The 17,942-nt window shown below is 42.3% G+C and overlaps 1 protein-coding gene across 10 annotated transcripts in view; it reads right to left on the bottom strand.

The window, feature by feature from the left end:
* ACACA (acetyl-CoA carboxylase alpha) overlaps positions 1-17,942 on the bottom strand; it is a 207,377-nt gene that overhangs the window by 88,258 nt on the left and 101,177 nt on the right. For all 10 annotated transcript variants that reach the window (XM_039507941.1, XM_039507936.1, XM_039507932.1 and 7 more), the window contains 8 exons: positions 17,633-17,740; positions 14,298-14,354; positions 13,952-13,996; positions 7,098-7,139; positions 5,562-5,777; positions 4,958-5,113; positions 3,305-3,508; positions 403-558 (listed from right to left, as the gene is read on the bottom strand). In XM_039507941.1, the coding sequence (XP_039363875.1) occupies positions 403-558; positions 3,305-3,508; positions 4,958-5,113; positions 5,562-5,777; positions 7,098-7,139; positions 13,952-13,996; positions 14,298-14,354; positions 17,633-17,740 (984 nt within the window). The remainder of the gene's footprint in view (positions 1-402; positions 559-3,304; positions 3,509-4,957; positions 5,114-5,561; positions 5,778-7,097; positions 7,140-13,951; positions 13,997-14,297; positions 14,355-17,632; positions 17,741-17,942) is intronic.

Below are 17,942 nucleotides of genomic sequence, written 5' to 3'. Positions count from 1 at the left end.
GATGTCCACACTACCCTCCTGTCAGCGGTGTGCGTCTCACCAGGAGCACTTCCATCGACTGAAGAGGGGCAGTGTTGGGGGCTGAGAGCCAGGGCAGGGAGCAGGGGGGCAGCCACCTGGGGTTTCTCTTCCTCCCACTCCCAGCTGGGAGCAGCGGGGGGGGGCAGCTGCCTGGGGTGTCCCGCCTCTCTGAGCAGGGACCCTCTGGGCAGCAGCCCAGCTGGGAGTGGGGAGCCGGGGGCAGCCAGGCTCTAGCTGCCCGGCTTTCTTGTCAATTTCATGGCTCCAGCGTGGAGTTTCACGGCTCCAGCTACTAGGTTCCCTTGATGAGCAACGAGGACACCCTTTGCTGCTACAAAAACTCTAGAAACACCCCAATAAGACCTGCCAAGGAAGATTTACCTGCCGGAACATCTCAGGGATGTCATAGATATACGTCGTCCCTAAAGATTGTGCCTGGAATCTCTTGGACTGGAGCAGATCTTTTGTCACATATGGGGTGTTGATCAGCATGCCATGAAGAGGGCCCTGTTTATCTCCGTATGCCTGGAACATAATCTGCAGCAGAAAACATGACCAGCGTAAAAGAAAGGCAGCCTGAGATCCATCAACCAGATCAGCTCAGGGGAAGATGTCCTCATCAGAATCCATACTTCATTAAATACGCTTCAACAGGATATGCTAGTTTGAATGGACTTGCTTGTGTTCCCTCAAAAGATGGCAATACCCACACATCTCACAGTGACATGTTCCAATACCCATTACCACCCTATTCAAGCAGGGCTGGGCCTTTACTGTACAATTCTGTACATCGCTGACTTATTACAACAATATCACACTGGTAGGAAAGGGTACCTGGCCATAGTCGGCATGCAGAGAAGACTGACCATTCACCAGCATTTCCTCTGACAGCGTGACTATGTGGACTGAGTATGAGAATATCCCATGACAGCAACGAGAGGATCGCTATTATTTATGTCGCTGAATAGCATAAAGACAGTCCAGTGTAAGTACAGTAGCTAAACACCATTCATATCTCTGCTGATTGATCGTGGAAGCTAGTTCAAGACTTGCCATATGTCATTTGGCTTGAAGTTTTGATATTACACGTTTAAAATATACTCCCAGAGCAGAGACATGAGTTCTCAGCTGCCATACTTCATGGTGCTTTATAATCCACTCAGTCAGGACTCACTTAATAGGGGGGCCCACTCTGATGGGGCGTCACCAAAGGAATTGATCCATTGGAAATCCATTTCAGCTAATGATACTGAGCTGCAATGAGTGCTGCTTAACTGGGACAACGTTAGACTAAGCCCTGCTTAATAGGGACGCATTTGGCTGGAGCCAAATGATTAAGCTGTTCTCAACAGAATGATCATAACATTTGATGTTCCAAGCTCCAGTTCCTTTATACAGAAGTTGCTGGATAAAGATTAAAAAGATTGGGTGGGGGTGGGGGGAAGTAGAGTTCAAACAGAGATGGAATTCAGTAAATAGTATTCATTTTTGTGGTTTCTGTCAATATAATATTTTACATCACTCTTGAGTCTGTGTGTTTTAAAAAAACAGCTTCTTTGGCAGGAGAGCTATTTAATCAGGAAAACAAGTGCCTACCACTGTGCTGTAATCAAGAGGCTTTTACTGTATTTAGGGCTTAATCCAACTCCCACTGAAGTCAGTGAGAGGCTTTTAGTTGATTCACGGGGAGTTGGACTGGTCCCTTCAGCAAGTAGTGTCCCTAGTGGTTAGAGCACAGGAGACCTGGTTCCATTCCTGACTTTATCTTTGGCTTCTCTGGTGAATTCTCTATCTAGGTTTCCACACCACTACAATCATTATAGTATCCAAGCACCAGGTGCACTTGCTTGTATGCAGCAATGGATCCTGAACTCATCTAACAAACCTTTCAGGATGCAAAAGCCACTAATGTTATAATGAAACAGGAAAACTTGTTTGGGTGTGATCTTGTCCTAAACCAGAGTTCCTACTTGGGCTGAAAAAGGGGAGCTGGAATTCACAGTCCAAGTTTGATCTCTTTAGAACCATATAAGGGCAAAATCTAAAAAATCTTTTAGATAAAAGTTTTAAAAAAAAGTTAAGAACAAGCATTTACCAAAAACATTAACATCTCAGGATGCCATCTTAGTTTTACAACAACAGACCTGCCTTAAATCTATTATGAAAGTTAATTAAAGCCATCCCTGTCCCTCGAATGCTTTGACTGAAATATATAGAAGTTTACCCTGAAAAAAAAAACATCAAATACTGTGAAAATTACAGAAATATCCTGCCGCCCTCCCCCCAACACATACATATAACATTTTAAAAAAGAAAATCCATGCCTTAGGGAGATATTTTTCTGACCATCTCACCAGAAACAGAATGCAAAAGCCATTGGCAAATGGCTAACAAAACTCAAATTTTAAGCTGAGCCACTGCAGATTAACACAACGTCTTTTTCTTTTCCCTGGTCCATTCAAAACATGTGGACATTATCTATACTAGGATCTCTAGACCAGGAGAGACTGCATGGCCAAGCAGTTTGCAGGAAAGATTTAGAAAAAAGGAAAAATGGTGACTCAGTGCATTGTATTTGACACAGACACTGTCCAAAGGATTTATTCTGTTGCTTCTACTGCATGGCAGAAATGTTATTGCAGTCAGAATATACACTCATTTCTATATTTTCATATTTTTCATTATTTCCAAGATCCACATTTTAATAAATAGTTAAGTGCCTTAGTAGAACACGAGTAAGCTGTACACAAAGAATAGTACATACACAACCCTCATGTTAAAGTCCTATCCAGTTTAATAAATATGACTACAGTAAGGTTCTCCAGCAATTTCACATGGGCCTCTGGAAGTTATTCATTGTTCCTACAGAATTTAAAAAGAGAAGGCAATTCTTTCTATGGATTTCTTGAACCATCCTGTGAAAGCGTATAGAAGGGATATAATTTTCTATTAAATTCTACAAGATAGTTCCAATAGTGTATACAACTATGATATTTTCTAATCCCAAAAGGACTTTTCCAAATGGGAAAAGAAGTGTTTGCATGAACAAAGCAAGGTGTATGCAAATGGCTAGACTACATACCTCCGCATGACACACCTATGTGTTTTGCACACCCACATGCCTATTACCTCTCCCTAGAATCACAATTCTTTATTTACTGAAACAATAATAAATCACTTGGGTATTTGGAGCAGGTTTAAAAAAAAAAAAAATCAACAAACCAAAACCCTCCCAAAGACCACATTCTGTAGTACTCGGTTCCATGCCTGCATGGAGCTGTACCTGTGCTGTCCTGGAGTCCGTCACCTCCTTGTACAAGCTGATGTCCAAGTAATAGCCAGATTCATTGGTCAGGAAGAGACGGATGGGAATTGCCTTTCCAGTTGGCGTCAAGCGAATGTTAATTTTCAGCTCTGCTTGGAGGACACGGAGTTTCCAAAGGCGGCTTCCATAGCGCATCACCATGCTCCGCACAGACTCTTCAATCTTAGCACACAGAGAAAAGAGCGAGTTTGCATGGCCATTCTGCTGTGGACACATCCACCCCTTTGTTATTCCTCCTTCCCACACCAGACCCTACCAACACGTGGGGAATGGCTCATTTCCCTGAGGCCAGCATTCAGAATTTCAGGATAATCTAAGTGTGGGCTAATAAGGGTTCCCGCCCACCTCTTCAATTGCCACCACGTTCCTTTCCTTCCTCTCCCCTCCATTTATACACTATACTGCAGGAGCAGCAAGAATGCAGCCATACAGACCTTGCACCCGCTGATAGCTCCTTCTGAGGCTGGAATGACGCTTCCACTCAGCAAGAGCACTAAAGTCCCTAAGGGGTTGAGTGATACTTTTACCATGCTTCCAGTCACCCTCTGGACCAAAATGAGACAGCCAGGGGTTCCTAAACTGTGGAATATGTACCACTGGTGATACCTGAGCTGGATGTTACACCAATTCGCTTTACAACCCTGTTTTAAAAATACATAAACCAAATCAAGTTTGGGAACCGCGGAAAGCCTAAATGTTAGCCTTGAACTTGGGTCTTTTACGCCCGAGCAATGTCACACCTCCAGCCAGCGCAGTGCCACACTGCAGTGGGCCCACTGCTCCCCCTTGATTGAATTTTCCTCTCTCACCTCCCGCAAACATTTCTCATAGCTAAGAATGATGAGATGCACGAAAGCACCCAGAATGGTAAACAGTTAAGTAGCATTTATATGCACAATAACCATGTTTCATTGCACGTACAGTACAGTGCCTTAAATCAACAAAGCAATTACCACTCTGAGCTTGTTCCTGGGCTGTTTTATTAAACTTTATAATATACTTCTGTTGGTAAATAGTGCATATTAAAGTAAGGCAATTTGTAGGCAGTTTCTAATAGTCTCGCCAAAATGTTCTTTTCCAAGCCCGTTCAGGGGCAGTCAGTGCTGAATGCACATGGGCTGATTAGGAGAGGACTGAACATCTCAGGACCTCTGAAAATGAGACCTGGAGTGCCTCTGGGCAACGAGGGCAAATGCCTGAGACCATTTTAGTTAAAGGGTTTGCAAACCTGTCCCTGCCATCTAGGCTAATCAATGCCACTATTCCCTAAGTGTTATTCAATCTCATATTCCTTGGGAGCAACATTCACTATCGGCTCTTTCCAGAGCCAAAAATATATTCCACAGAGTCTCCATTTTTACATGGCTTCCTATAGAAAAGAAAAATTACACCAGAATATTAGGATACCTAATACGACCCTCCCTCACACACCATTACCACTTCCAGTGTCGAACACTGATTTCCTGTGCTTTCCCTATAAAACAGTAGGCGGAATTTGCATATTACACAATCTTTGATGGCTGGTACTCTAACATGAGACCTACAGAACACTCCATTCCAGTGAGATTCAGCCAAGGAGTAACAGACAGCTGAGAAGTGGCGGACATGTACCTTAGATGGATCCATGATGACTGTAGGCACAAAGTTTAAGAAGATGTGGTTGCAGTCAGTGCGCACATTGGTGTTATTAAAGGCCACCTCCAGCTCATCCATGGCTTCCAAAAGCAAGCGCTCCCCTTCATTCTGCAGATACTCAAAGGAGGCCTCCTACAGGAGATTGCCAAAAGGTTATTTACTTTCCGCTAGCCTTCCCTCAGACCCAAACATAGGGTCATTAGGCTGCAAAAGACCATAATGGACTCTGACACAGAAAAAAGGTGAAATTCATTTCAGTGGGCTGTACAATTATCCCAAGTCTTTCTTCCAAAGACAAAGATGGTGGTGTCTGGGTCAGATACCAGGTTAAATTGTGCTCTTAGTTACATCTGCATAAATCTGGAATAGCTCCAGTGGAGTTACTATAGATTTGACACTCCATCTGAACCTGGACACTTGAAATGTTCAGTTCTATCAGACATGATCCAGAAGCTGTAACATGCCATCCAGTAGAAGGCAGTGGGTTTAGATTTTACACACACACACACACACACACACACCTCTGACATATTTTTCACATACAACCTTGGAAACAGACCTCCCACACCAGGAAACCCACCTTGGTAACTAGGTCTGAATGCCTTATAATAGCCCTCACGAAGAACCTGTAGTCTGTCACCTCGGTGCCCACTTCAACTTTAGCTGCTCCCAGGTACAGGTGCATTTTGTGGTTGGCACACGGAATGGCAGTGAGATCAAAGTTTCGCATTCGGTTCAGCTCTAACTGGAAAGCCAGAGCTGGCTCCAGATGACGGTAGATCCTATCTTCTTCAAACTGGAAAGAGAAGGGAAGCCCACCCCGTAATATTGGGCACAAAAGGAATAAAAAGGGAAAGTCAGGTAAGAAGCTGGATCTGGTAAGATGGAGAGAACTGTATAAAATCTACTGACCTGAGACACAAATGATGACTAGTGTTGCCATTACTAGCAGGGTCCGGTGTATTCTGTTATTCTACAGTGATAGAATTTACAACAAATTCTACCCCTAACTGCAAAATTGTATTCCAGACTCTCAGCTTTGGGGGAGGGGAAGATGGACCCACAGGATGTTTGTTTTGTTTTTTATTAAATAAATACGTTTCTAGCCCTCAGGATTGCAACAAAAATCTTGAACCGAGTGTAAATGATGCAGTAGTGTCTTCCTGAGTCTGCAGATGGCTTGAAACAACAATTCTTGTGGGCGTGAACTGCCCCATTCATTTCAATGATCCAACTCTGAAACTGCGAGTGTCAACATGGTGAACTGTTTCACTCCTGAACATTTTAGCAGAAACATTCAACTAATATTGATATCCCACAACCACAAACTGCCTCCCATCTTCAGAGATACCAAATGCTCCAGCCGTCCCTACCTAGCTGTGCAAACCTCTAGCATCAACCCTTTGTTAATACCACAAACATCTTGGGCATGTCGAAAACTGAAAATTTGAGGATAGTGTAAAATAGAGGTTAACACAGAAATAAATATCCAGGGATGCACCACACTGTCCCTATTGTGATTTTTCATATTAAATTAATTAGAAAGCTAAAAATTCAGTGAAGCTGCCACACAATTTCAAGTCTGATGCACCAGAGTCATTAATGTTAAGAGATGCGTATTAAAACTGTCTGCACACTGAGAGTCGAACAAAAACCACAGCCCTTTGTGCAAGATGCCTTCTTTTTGCAAAAGGGGAAGATCCTTCTATCGACAATATCCCCAAGTCCCCGCCTTCCCTGAAGCATACTCTGTTTCTACCGCCATGGTCCTCAGAACAAGCACTGCCTTGGACTAGACAGCATGTCATGGAATGTGCAGGCAAGTACGATTTTCAAAAACAGTAACCTAAAGTTAGGCTTCTAAATCCATAGTTAGACACCTAAATAAGTGATCTGATTTCAAAATGACTAAGGACTCAACAACTCCCATTGGCCTCAGCTGTCCACATAGTGAGTGCCTGGATAATGGGGGAGGGGTACGTTCAGAATTGCCCAATGAGGTTTTGATAAGATGGACCCTCTCCCCTTTGAGAGAGGTTTGGAATGATTGTAGGAGAAGGGAAAAAATCAGTTTAAAATGTAGAGAGAGAAAAACATTGATAACTGTACAACTTACCTTATCCCTGGCACGGAACGTGAAAAATTTAGGGAATTCCCTCTGTTTGGAAACAAAAATGATGATATCAGTCCTTCAAAAGCATTGCACCCCATCTGTTCAGCTTATGGGCTCTTGAGAGAAGGGACTGTGCGGCAGTGCAGCAGGGGGAATCTCTGCCATTACAATCTACCACTGCAACAGCTAGAGTTGCATGAAATTTTTATTTTGTAAATAAGGATGGTGGGAAGATAAAAATCCTATTAAAGCAGTTGTAGGGCAAGTTAAATCAATGTAGTTTATTTTACTATTGCAGTAGATGGTTCTTGATTACGTTTTCAATATTTTTGTCTAATATTGGGTCTTAAAACAGATTCTAGCTGGCCGGGAGGGGATGGGGGTGGAGACAGAAGAACTCTTGCCGGTTTCTCTTATTATTACTATTGTTATTATTAAATGGCATTGCAGTATTGCCTAGGAGTCCAAGCCACAGATCAGAACTCTATTGTGCTAGGTGCTGCACAAACACATAACATAAAAAAAAAAAAAAAAGACAGTCCCTTCCCCAAAGAACTCCTCATATTCCTAACACTGCTCATACAAATAGTTTTAATTAATTTTGAGAAATTAATGAGTTCTAATAATTGACTTTAACCTCATATTCTAGAAAGTCTACAAAATATACTATAGTTTATTTGCTCCTCTGTTACTTGCATGGAGATAATTTGTACCAAGGTCATAGGTCAAGTCCTGGGCCTTATTGCAAATCTAGAAAAAATTACCTTCAACACCATACAGCACAATCCTCAGCTCTCCTAATAAGCTAGGAGTTTGAATGGAACTGCTCACACATTTGATATGCCTAAATAGGTAACCATTACCACAGTTTGTGCTGTTGGAAGTTTGGCTTTTACTTTCAATTCACTACAATGATCATAATTTTGATTGTTATCCTATATTAAGGTGCTTGCTGTTGACTCTTTCCTACGCTGAATTCATTTTTTTTTTATTATTATTAATGTGTTTTGGTGGTTCCACCATGTTCTGAGAATTGAGGACATACTGTAAAATGAAATGGTGGATATTGGAAGTGCTAATGAGAAAGACTTTCTGTATTGCTCTTTAAAACAGTTATAATTGGAAAAAGACTGCGTAAAAATGGCATCCTCATATCTACTCCCTACAGTGCCAACCCAGTAAAGTCCTTACGCATGTGCTTAACTATAAGCACGAGTAATCCTACTCACTTCAATGGGATTATGTACATGCTAAAAGTTAAACATGTGTTTACGTGTTTTGCTAGATTGGATCCTATGTGTCTTCCAAGACACATGCTCACTTTACTGATAAAAACTAAAAACCAGCCCTTGCTTTTAAATACCGTTCAGATTGCAAATCCAGTGCCGCTACGGAAGAGTGAGTTGATTCTGTTCTGGACAAAAAAAAATTGTCACCACTGATGGAGGAGTCTGGGCCAGATTTTGCAGTCCCTTAAATTGGTTTTATACTGTCATAATTCCATTGACTTCAGAGTATGCTTTGCATCAATGTAAGTGAGAGCAGCTTCAAGCTCTCCATTACTAACAGTGATGTCAGCAGCAGCCTGCCCTGATCCCAGGTGAAGCCTGTAGAGCTGCACAATTACAAAATTGGCTTTTTGACTACAAAAAAAAATGACGAAATTTGACCTGGAGTCACTGAGAGACAATAAATATGGAGTCCCACCCTCAATCTTAGAATCACAAACACATTTTAGATATCAAGAGGAAAGAAAAACAATGGCATGTTGACTCAGTTCAACAACTACAGCACAATGACAGGGAGAGCCGAAGTTCAATCAGGCAACGCTGGCAAGGGATTCATAGATTCTGGGGCCAGAAGGGACCATAAGATCATTAAGTCTGTCCGCCTGCATGACACAGGGCATAGAATTTCATCCAATTACTCCTGCATTGAGCCCAACAATTTGCATCTGGCTAAAGCATTTCTTCCATAGTAGTCGCCTCTAGCGCTACAAAAGTTTTTACCATGAAGAATCCCGCCATTGGGATTATGGACAATATTATTTGTACCCATTAGGTTCAGCAATCTCCTAAAACAGCATATAAGGAAACACACACAGAGTCGAGACTTCCACATTGCCTCAATATCCTCCCAAATCCCTCCCACCTGCCCCCTCTGCATGCTGCCAATTTCTCCCAACATCATCCATGCTCATTCTATCACTAATGTAATTGCTTTCGAGACATTTGACTAGTGTTGTGGGCAAATATAATAATTAAATGTGCACACACACAAAAATCCTCAGTGCTCTGGTACCAAAAACCAAAAGAGTGCTCCGTTTCCTAGGAAGAGGAATTATACCCCCGCTGTGTTCTAATCAACCAACCATCATCAAGACAATCAAAATAATTTGCCTAAATTAGCCAATCAAGACACCCTGCAAATCAGAGAATGCAAAAAGCTACAAACAGAAATCATCATAGCTGATTATTATACTAATAATCGCGTTAAAAACCTAATGAGATGAGGAAATTGGAAGCTTGCTGGAGCAACTCTCTATTACCTCAACATGCTGGGAACTAATTATATAGACTGTAATTAAAACAAAAACAACCCCAAGCCAAGCCCTGGGTAAGTTGGTAGTTGGTCCAGTAACAAACTAAACAGAATAGGAGACAATAACGAAGACAGACATTTATGCAGAATCTCTCATACAAAAAGCCCAAACTTTTCAAACTGATCACAAGCTCTGCTACCTCCTCTAGGTTGGACAGTGGCAAGCTTTTAATAATGCATAGCTCTGCGCAGCGGATCAGGACAGAAAGTGAATCCGATCATGTCCAATTTTAACTACAAAGGAATTCAGACAGGTGAAACTGACACTTATGTTAACAAGACTAAGATCTTCAAAAAAGGCTATGAGATTTTTTAATGATCAGAGATAATCGGAACATTGGTTTTCTGACTTATTCAAACAATGGCACAATAGTGGTTGAAATCACAGATGACACTTGCTACAGTATAATGGGTTTTCACTGTAGATCACCCATCTAAATACTGACCAAACCGGATTCTGCTTAGCTTGCAAGCTCATAACCCTGGGGCAGTACCACTGCATTTAATCAAATATAACCTTGCTAATAAGTTGACTCAATGTTCGAGGGGGAGGGGGGGCTTGTTTTCACTAGCACGGAAGAGGCCGCAATGGTGTCTTTACCTGTTCAGCTTCCACTAGTTATATAGAGGTAAAAGCGTGGGATAGAGTTCACAGGACTCATTCAGAACCAGCGATGGGCAAACCTCAAAAGGTTGCCAGGATCTGTTTAGATAAGCACTCAAAAATAGTTTTTCATCCAAATATTTCACCAATGCTTAGCAAGGCTGGCTCCTTAGACCTGTGGTTCTCAACCAGGGTCCGGGGCCCCCTAGAGGGCCACGAGCAGGTCTCAGGGGGTCCCAAGCATGGCCAGCATTAGACTCACTAGAATCCAGGCCAGAAAGCCGAAGCCCCACCGCACGGGACTGCAGCGTGGGGCACTGAGCCCCACCACCTGGGGCTAAGGCCAAAGGGCCCCCTGTGGTGTGGGGCCTAGTGCAATTGCCCTGGTTGCTACCCCCAGCTTTTATATACAGAAAAACAGTTGTTGTGGCACAGGTGGGCCATGGAGTGTGGGGGGGGGAAGGGGAGCGCTCAGAAAGAAAAAGGCTGGGAACCTCTGCCTTAGACTACATTAAATCTCTTCACAGTGCCCTATTCTCCTAGTGTCTCTCTCCTATATGCTACTATATAGCCCACAGTGTTGCACTCAGCCCAAACTGCATAGCTCCCAGCTTCTCATACAGAATCCTGGGTAGTGCATTTGAGAAAGTGCTGGGATTCCAGAAACTGGAAGAGGGGGGCTGCAGGCATCACTGGTGATTATCAAGAGACTGGTCTTCAGACATCCCTAGAATGTCTTTCCACACGAACAGTAACAGGGCAGGCACACATGCGATCACAATTAGCAAACCTCTCAACTCTCAGCACTATTGCTAGTGTGTGACTGGTACCTTTCCCTGCCTTCCTCTGGTATTTTACCCAAGTCTTACCCTGCTTTCCTGCTTGTATCAATCCCTGGGGCTAAGTAAAAGTTGGCATTCAGCTGTCACTTTACCTTGGAATAGGGAAAAAAGAAGACAGTGACACTCCTGCAACTGTAATCACAACGTTTATTAACTGTAACCTAGATAACAAGAACGCATTCACCCCTTCAGAAGGGCATAATGCAAGGGTGGAGCGCTGTTCGAAGGTGCCTCTCAGTGCACACCCCTTTCCATTCACTGCTCACACTCCTGCCCATTTAAGCTGATCACTCACAAACTGGGTGAACTTTGACTAGTTGTACGTGCCAGGCACTAGTGGCCTTGGACAGACAGTAAATATTGCCTTCTTCTGTGGCTGACTTTTTAGGGGTTGGTTGGTTTTGGTTTAATAGAAGCTGCCCTTTGTTTAAAGCTTTAGGGGGAAATTAAAATTCAACGGAAGCTACAGCATTTAAACGATATTTAAATTCAGTGGCTCTAGCAATAAATCAATGAATTCTAGCACTTTTAAGAGAGACCAGCACATACACACACACACACACACCAGCACTTTGAAAGGATAGGATTTAGTCATAGAAAATAATACTTGCATGTCTAGGGGCTGATTGTGGGTCCAATCCAACTCCAGCTGGTGTAAATTTTGCCATTGACTTAATGGGAGTTGGACTGGGCCCTTACACACCAAATGCAGAGCGGCAGACCCTCCTCTGGCACTATGACAATTTACACCAGCTGAGGATTTGCCCTAGGATCTGGGTGTCTGTAGATATGCACTTTTAAAAAACCAGAGCCCCTCAGATACAACAGACATTGCTGAGGCAGTATCCAATTCCCATAACTACCACAGTTGAGGAATGATCATTAGAATGATTTGTTAATCCAGAATAATGGATGAAAATGCCAAACCCAGTGCCCCTCTCTTAACCCGCATCCCAGCTCTCTGAGTTCTCTAAGGATTCTTCCCCAGCTTTCTGATCACACCAGCAAGCTACAGCATTTATTCACAGCCTCTCATATTCCATCCCAAAGTATCAATTTTATTCTCTAAGCTCCTGATTTTTCTTTCTAAAGCCCGGGGTTCTTTGCTCAAACACCCCACACTTCTGCCACCAGTTTCCTATCTAAAGCCATTGACTGACATACATCTGTATATACTGTAATCAGATAGGGTTCTGCCATCAATAAACTGGGGAAAGTAGTTCAGTTTGCAGCATTTCCTTAAGCATTTTGGAAAAGCTTTTGCTTCTTTAGCCTGGAGGATAAACTCCCCTATTACTCTGCAGAGCAGAACCAATGATGCTAACTCAGGGATAAGAAAAATATTCCTAGCGCTAGATATTTCTAAGGGAAAAAACAGAGGGTCTGTGAAGCATTTTGCTAGCATAGCCCACAAAGGCTCACCTCATTAAAATAAAGTTGGTAGCAGAAACTGAATGATCCAATTAGCAGAGTAAAAAATTTCTGAATAGTGAGAGTGCTGCAAGCAGATACCCAAGGGGAACTTATTAGCCACTCTTATTAAACTGGCATACATAAATGTATTTTTAAAAAGAGTTACAATGAGACACTTTAGTGTGTGATTCATGGTGTATTAACATCTTACAATATTGATCGTACCTGGCCTTCAGCTTCGTGTCTGACAACATGCTAGCTCTGGATTATAATTCAGGCTCCTTCATCATATCTGTGGTGTACATTCTATTCTCAGTACACAGGTATAATTCCCAAGTGAAGCCACCCAAGCTTATCATGAAATTAACAGGATGCTTGTCGCTCAGCTATTATTACTGATGCTGGAATGTATTTCCCATACTGGGCTCTGTGCATCTGACTGCAATCCTTGCACACTCAGTGCTCCCATTAACTTCAGGAGGGGTTGAGTGGATACACAAAAGGGGAAAGAAAAGCTGGCTTGCGCCCTACATAGTCCTCTTGAGAGTAGGAATCAAACTAGCCATCACTGAATTCGAAGCATGGGGGAAGGGAGAGCTGCCTAGTGGTTTCAGCAGCAGACTGGGTGCTGGCAATCCAGAGTTCTATCAATGGCTCTGTCATTGTGTGAACTTTGACAAGTCATTTAATTGGTCCGTTTCTAGGTTTATCTGTAAAGCTGGTAAGGAATTGGGAGACCCTTGAATATATACACTATTTTATGTTGTAAAAGAACATGAGAACATATAAGGCCAACCTAGATTATATGGGTGCAAATTCAGAGAGGTATTTAAATTACTAAGGCCTGGTCTACACTAGGGTGGGGGGTCGAACTAAGGTACGCAACTTCAGCTACACGAATAGCGTAGCTGAAGTCGAACTACCTTAGTTCGAACTTCTTACCTGTCCAGACGCCGCGGGATCGAAGTCCGCGGCTCCCCCGTCGACTCCGCCATCGCCGTTCACGGTGGTGGAGTTCCGGAGTTGACGGGAGCGCGTTCGGAGTTCGATATATCGCGTCTAGATTAGACGCGATAGTTCGAACTCCGAGAAGTCGAACGCTACGCGTCGACCCGGCAGGTAAGTATAGACCTACCCTAAGTATATTAAGCATGTGAATAGCCCCCTTGAAGTCAACAGAACTACATCACGTGCTTAAAGTTAGTCACATGCCTAAGTATTGAGCACATGGCAACTGCTCAGTCAGGACAATGGGGTTGGATTTAAATAGCTCACTAAAAAGAGTCACATCTTCTTCTCCTTACTTGTATGTAATGACTAGAATCACTTTATTTCCATGAACTGCAAAGAGGAGTTTAAGGCAAAATTATCTTTATTTTTTTTTTCCTTTTACTTACATGAAATCTTTGATCCACCTCATAGTTGACCTGTTTCCTGAAATCCTTACAAATGAAACAGAGAAAGACGGGGCGGGGGAGGAAGAGCAGAAGAAAGCTAGCAATTAGTACTAAAATCAAAAACAAATTAAGACAAGATTACAAGTAACTCAGATTTTTTTTTGTAATTGTCAATTAATTTTCTTAAGCGAATTCACTGAAACAGTCTCAGTTTTAGAGAATGAAGACAACAAAAGCAGAACTAAAACTATAGTAGATGCAATTTTTAATCTGAAAAATATTAAGATAATTTCATTATGAACTACAAATAAAAAGCTTTCAAGCATCAGGGGAGATGTCAAAATACCTTTTGTGCTACAAGGAATGTCAGCCTTCGAATCCCATGATCAATCAGGACTGATTTCTGTAAAAGGGAAGGACAGCAAACAGGAGAACTGGTTTAACAGAAAAGAAACGTCAGACTCAAATCTGGATGACATCTTCTAAGAACTGGTAATGGGTGAGAGAGCTTCCTGCCTCTAAACTGCAGATTCACAATCCAGCCCAGCTTGGTGGTGACTGAGTGTTCTTATCAGATGGTTGCTTAGCAGCACCTGTGAGCACATGCAATGAGTCTCAGTCCCATTCTGAGTGGAGGAGAATCCATATAACAACCACATTTGGCACCAGCTGGGAAAACTTCTTGTCTGTCTCAGCAGGGAATTAATTGACCAGGAAACACTGTTACCAGCAGTGGGTTACTTAGATCATAAACTCTTTGGGGGCAAGAACCATCTTTTTGTTCTAGGTTTGTACAGCACCTAGCGCAGTGGGGTTCTGGGTCCATGCCTGGGGCTCCTAGACTTTATGGTAATAAAAATAACCATATGGGGTTCTAGCAGTTTTCTTGGCCAAGGTTAAAACTGAACTATAAAATCCAGAGGAATTAACCTACAACACAGGTCTCAGGAGGATGGGGAAACTCCTTTCTGCATTGGTCAGGGAAACCATGTTACAACAATCTAAAGAGGCATGAGGATTCATGATTAAATACAGTGCCATGGGCTTGAATGGCATGTTCAGATATAAAAAGACGTAAGTAAGCTCTTTGAGACAGCCAGAAAGTGCTGGTTTTGTTCTGAGTTAGTACAGGACCTAGCACCATGGGGTTCGGGTCCATGACTGGGCTCCAAGGTGCTGTGATAAATAAACAACAACAGTACCCTGCCCCAAATAAGCCTTCAGCAGCGACAGGCCCAGGCCCACGAAGCCTTGTTCAGAAGAGTAGCCCTTACTCATGCAAATAATCAGTGCAGCTATTCACATCAGTAAAGAATACTCGGGTTTGAAGGATGGGGCCTTAATTTAGACGGTATAAGATACAATATAAAAATGAAGAGTGGGAAGGAGAGAGAGAGACACAAAATCATCCTGTTTGGATTGGTTAGGCTCCTGGGTTTGGGAATATTCCAACATGTTCTAAAATGTTAATATTTTATAATGTTGGCATAGGAACTGGTGAGGACACACATATTATTATTAATTATTTGTATCGGGGTAGCGTCTAGAGGTCATGGCCCTATTGTGCCAGGCAATGGACAAATAGCAGAAGGCTTCGGTTTCTGAGGAAGCAAGGAGAATGAGGAAGCTTGGTGCACGGGAAGGCACTTCTTTAATTGGCTCCTGATTCAGGAAATCACTTAAGCACATGCTTAAAGTCTGATACTTCACTAGGGCTTTAAGCATGTGCTTAAGTGCTGTCCTGAAAAGGGATGGTTTCCTGAATTGGGGCCATACAGGGTTACATGGAAAAAGATAAGATGAAATAACAAGGAACAGAAGACAAAGGATTCAGTATAGCAGGAGTAGAAAATAAAGGCTTTTAAAAATATATATATATATATAGATAGATTGGCCCAAATCTATCCTTGGTGTAACTTTACTGAGCTGAATGAAGCCACATCACAGATGAATGCTGCCCACTGTCCCTTTTAAACAAGCTTAGATCTCACTGTCATTTTGCTCCCATTTCTACTTTCTCTCCCCACCCCCTTTTTTCTAATTTAAAAACAAAAATGAAGAGTGAAAAGGGAAAGAAGCCTCAGCATGGCCAAGAACAAACCCACCCCCTTCTGGCTTGGACTGAAATGTTTTACTAAGGTTAAGCCCTTCAAAACTGAGCATCAGGGACTATATTCACGGCAAAGGATGAAAATAACTTTAATAATACCATGATTTACAAAGCAAAAATTGTTATTGCTTTTAAAATTCCACAAGTGGCAGACAATAACAGCATAGCAACAGGATTCTGATTACATTGTAATAATGTAGATCTCACAGCAAGTCCACAGCTATTAAGGAGCGATTAGGCATCAGCACCTGGAGAAACTCCATTTACACTGACTGCCTCAATCTCCTCCACAAGTCATTTACAAGTATATGATCCTAATTTCTATTAAAAAACCCCACACACAACATGCTGGGACTGGAAGATTATTTGGACAATTTGGACCAACCTATATGATAGTTTAATGTGTTTTATTTTTTTTAAATTTCTTTTCTTTTTTCCTCCCATAAAATGCCTGGAGCACAATCATGCAAATGAAAAACAAAACTAGTTTTGTTTTACTTTTTAAAGAGACAGTTAAATTCTGAATTGGACTGGACCAGCACAGGGTTTCTTATAAGCTTCCAGTTCACTGGTCTCGCTGTATGGATAGGATAGTTGTATTGTGCACAGCAGAAGAGTGTTTGATCATACCTAATGGTTCTAACACTGCTATAACCTCAAAAATCACACACTCATTATTAATGCTCACAGGAAACATCTGATTTATTTTTCCAGCCCCTTTGCCATCTCCCAGTAGAGAGCAGGGGTTAGAGACTGCACTCTTCACAATCCCTCTCAGGGCCATTTCAGAGCCATCATGGATTTAGCAGGGTCTCCACGCATGATGGGATATTCACCTGAGAAGACAGTAGAGGGTTTTCCAGGTCAGGCAAAGGGGAAGCTAAGGCCCACTCTAGAGAGAAAAGGCAGAATACCGAGATGCAGCTGCTAACTAATGTTAACTCAGGAGTGACCACAAGTGTAGAATCTGGTTCCTCGCTAAAAGTTAATGGGAACCCCCCTGCTCTCAGAAGGGAGAAGCCAAATTTACTGATCAGGTCCGCCTTGTGCCAAAGAAACAGACAATGAAGATGTAGATACTATGCCAACAAGAGCTACAGATTTCGATGAGATTAAGAATGTCATGACACATGCACCTTTTATTCTGTCGTCATCTCAGACTTTTCTGTTACACTGTCCTCCCCCATGTCAACCTGAACTGCGTCAAATAACTCATTGTATCTTGCTCCTTCAGACCCCAGATAAATATGAAAGCTTCACCTGACTATAGGAAAACTATAAGTTGCATTTACCCAACACAAACTACAAAGGAAGAGACTCTTTAGCTGATGGATTAGGATACACCACTCGGCAATACAAAGGGTGCTCTGTTATTCAGTTCCTTCAGGAACCTACAGCTACATCCAATTAGAGAAATTATATGGTTTTAGATCAGATAAATTAAGGATGTAACTGTTCCATTTATATATTTATTTTCCAAGGAAATGCACAGACTTCTTCCCAAGGGAAAATGTCTCCCTAGAGGGTCACAATAATACTGGCAAGTAGGTTCACTGTAAACTGCTATTCACCTTGCTTTGTGTGAACTCCCTGAACATGGCCGCCAGCCCATCATCATCAATGTCACAGTCGGTCTTAATGGCAATGTTCAGTATGTGAATGGGCTCCTCCCGGGCACTCTGTAATTTAAAGAAAGCAAGCCTAATAAATAAATTATTAATAACAAAAAGAGGAATGTTCCATTTATATAACCTCGCTATCTGAGGGGATCCCCAAGTACACATATGCCACCAATAAAATGCAGCTACTTCTGGGGAAGAGGCCAACATCTAACCAGCATATTGAACCAAAGTACAGGAAGGGGAATTCTTGATCTAGAAA

The sequence above is a fragment of the Mauremys reevesii genome, linkage group 20 (genome assembly GCF_016161935.1).
Source record: "Mauremys reevesii isolate NIE-2019 linkage group 20, ASM1616193v1, whole genome shotgun sequence".
Lineage (NCBI taxonomy): Eukaryota > Metazoa > Chordata > Testudines > Geoemydidae > Mauremys > Mauremys reevesii.
Note: the sequence above shows the minus strand (reverse complement) of the source record. Positions and strands in the feature narration are given on the sequence as shown.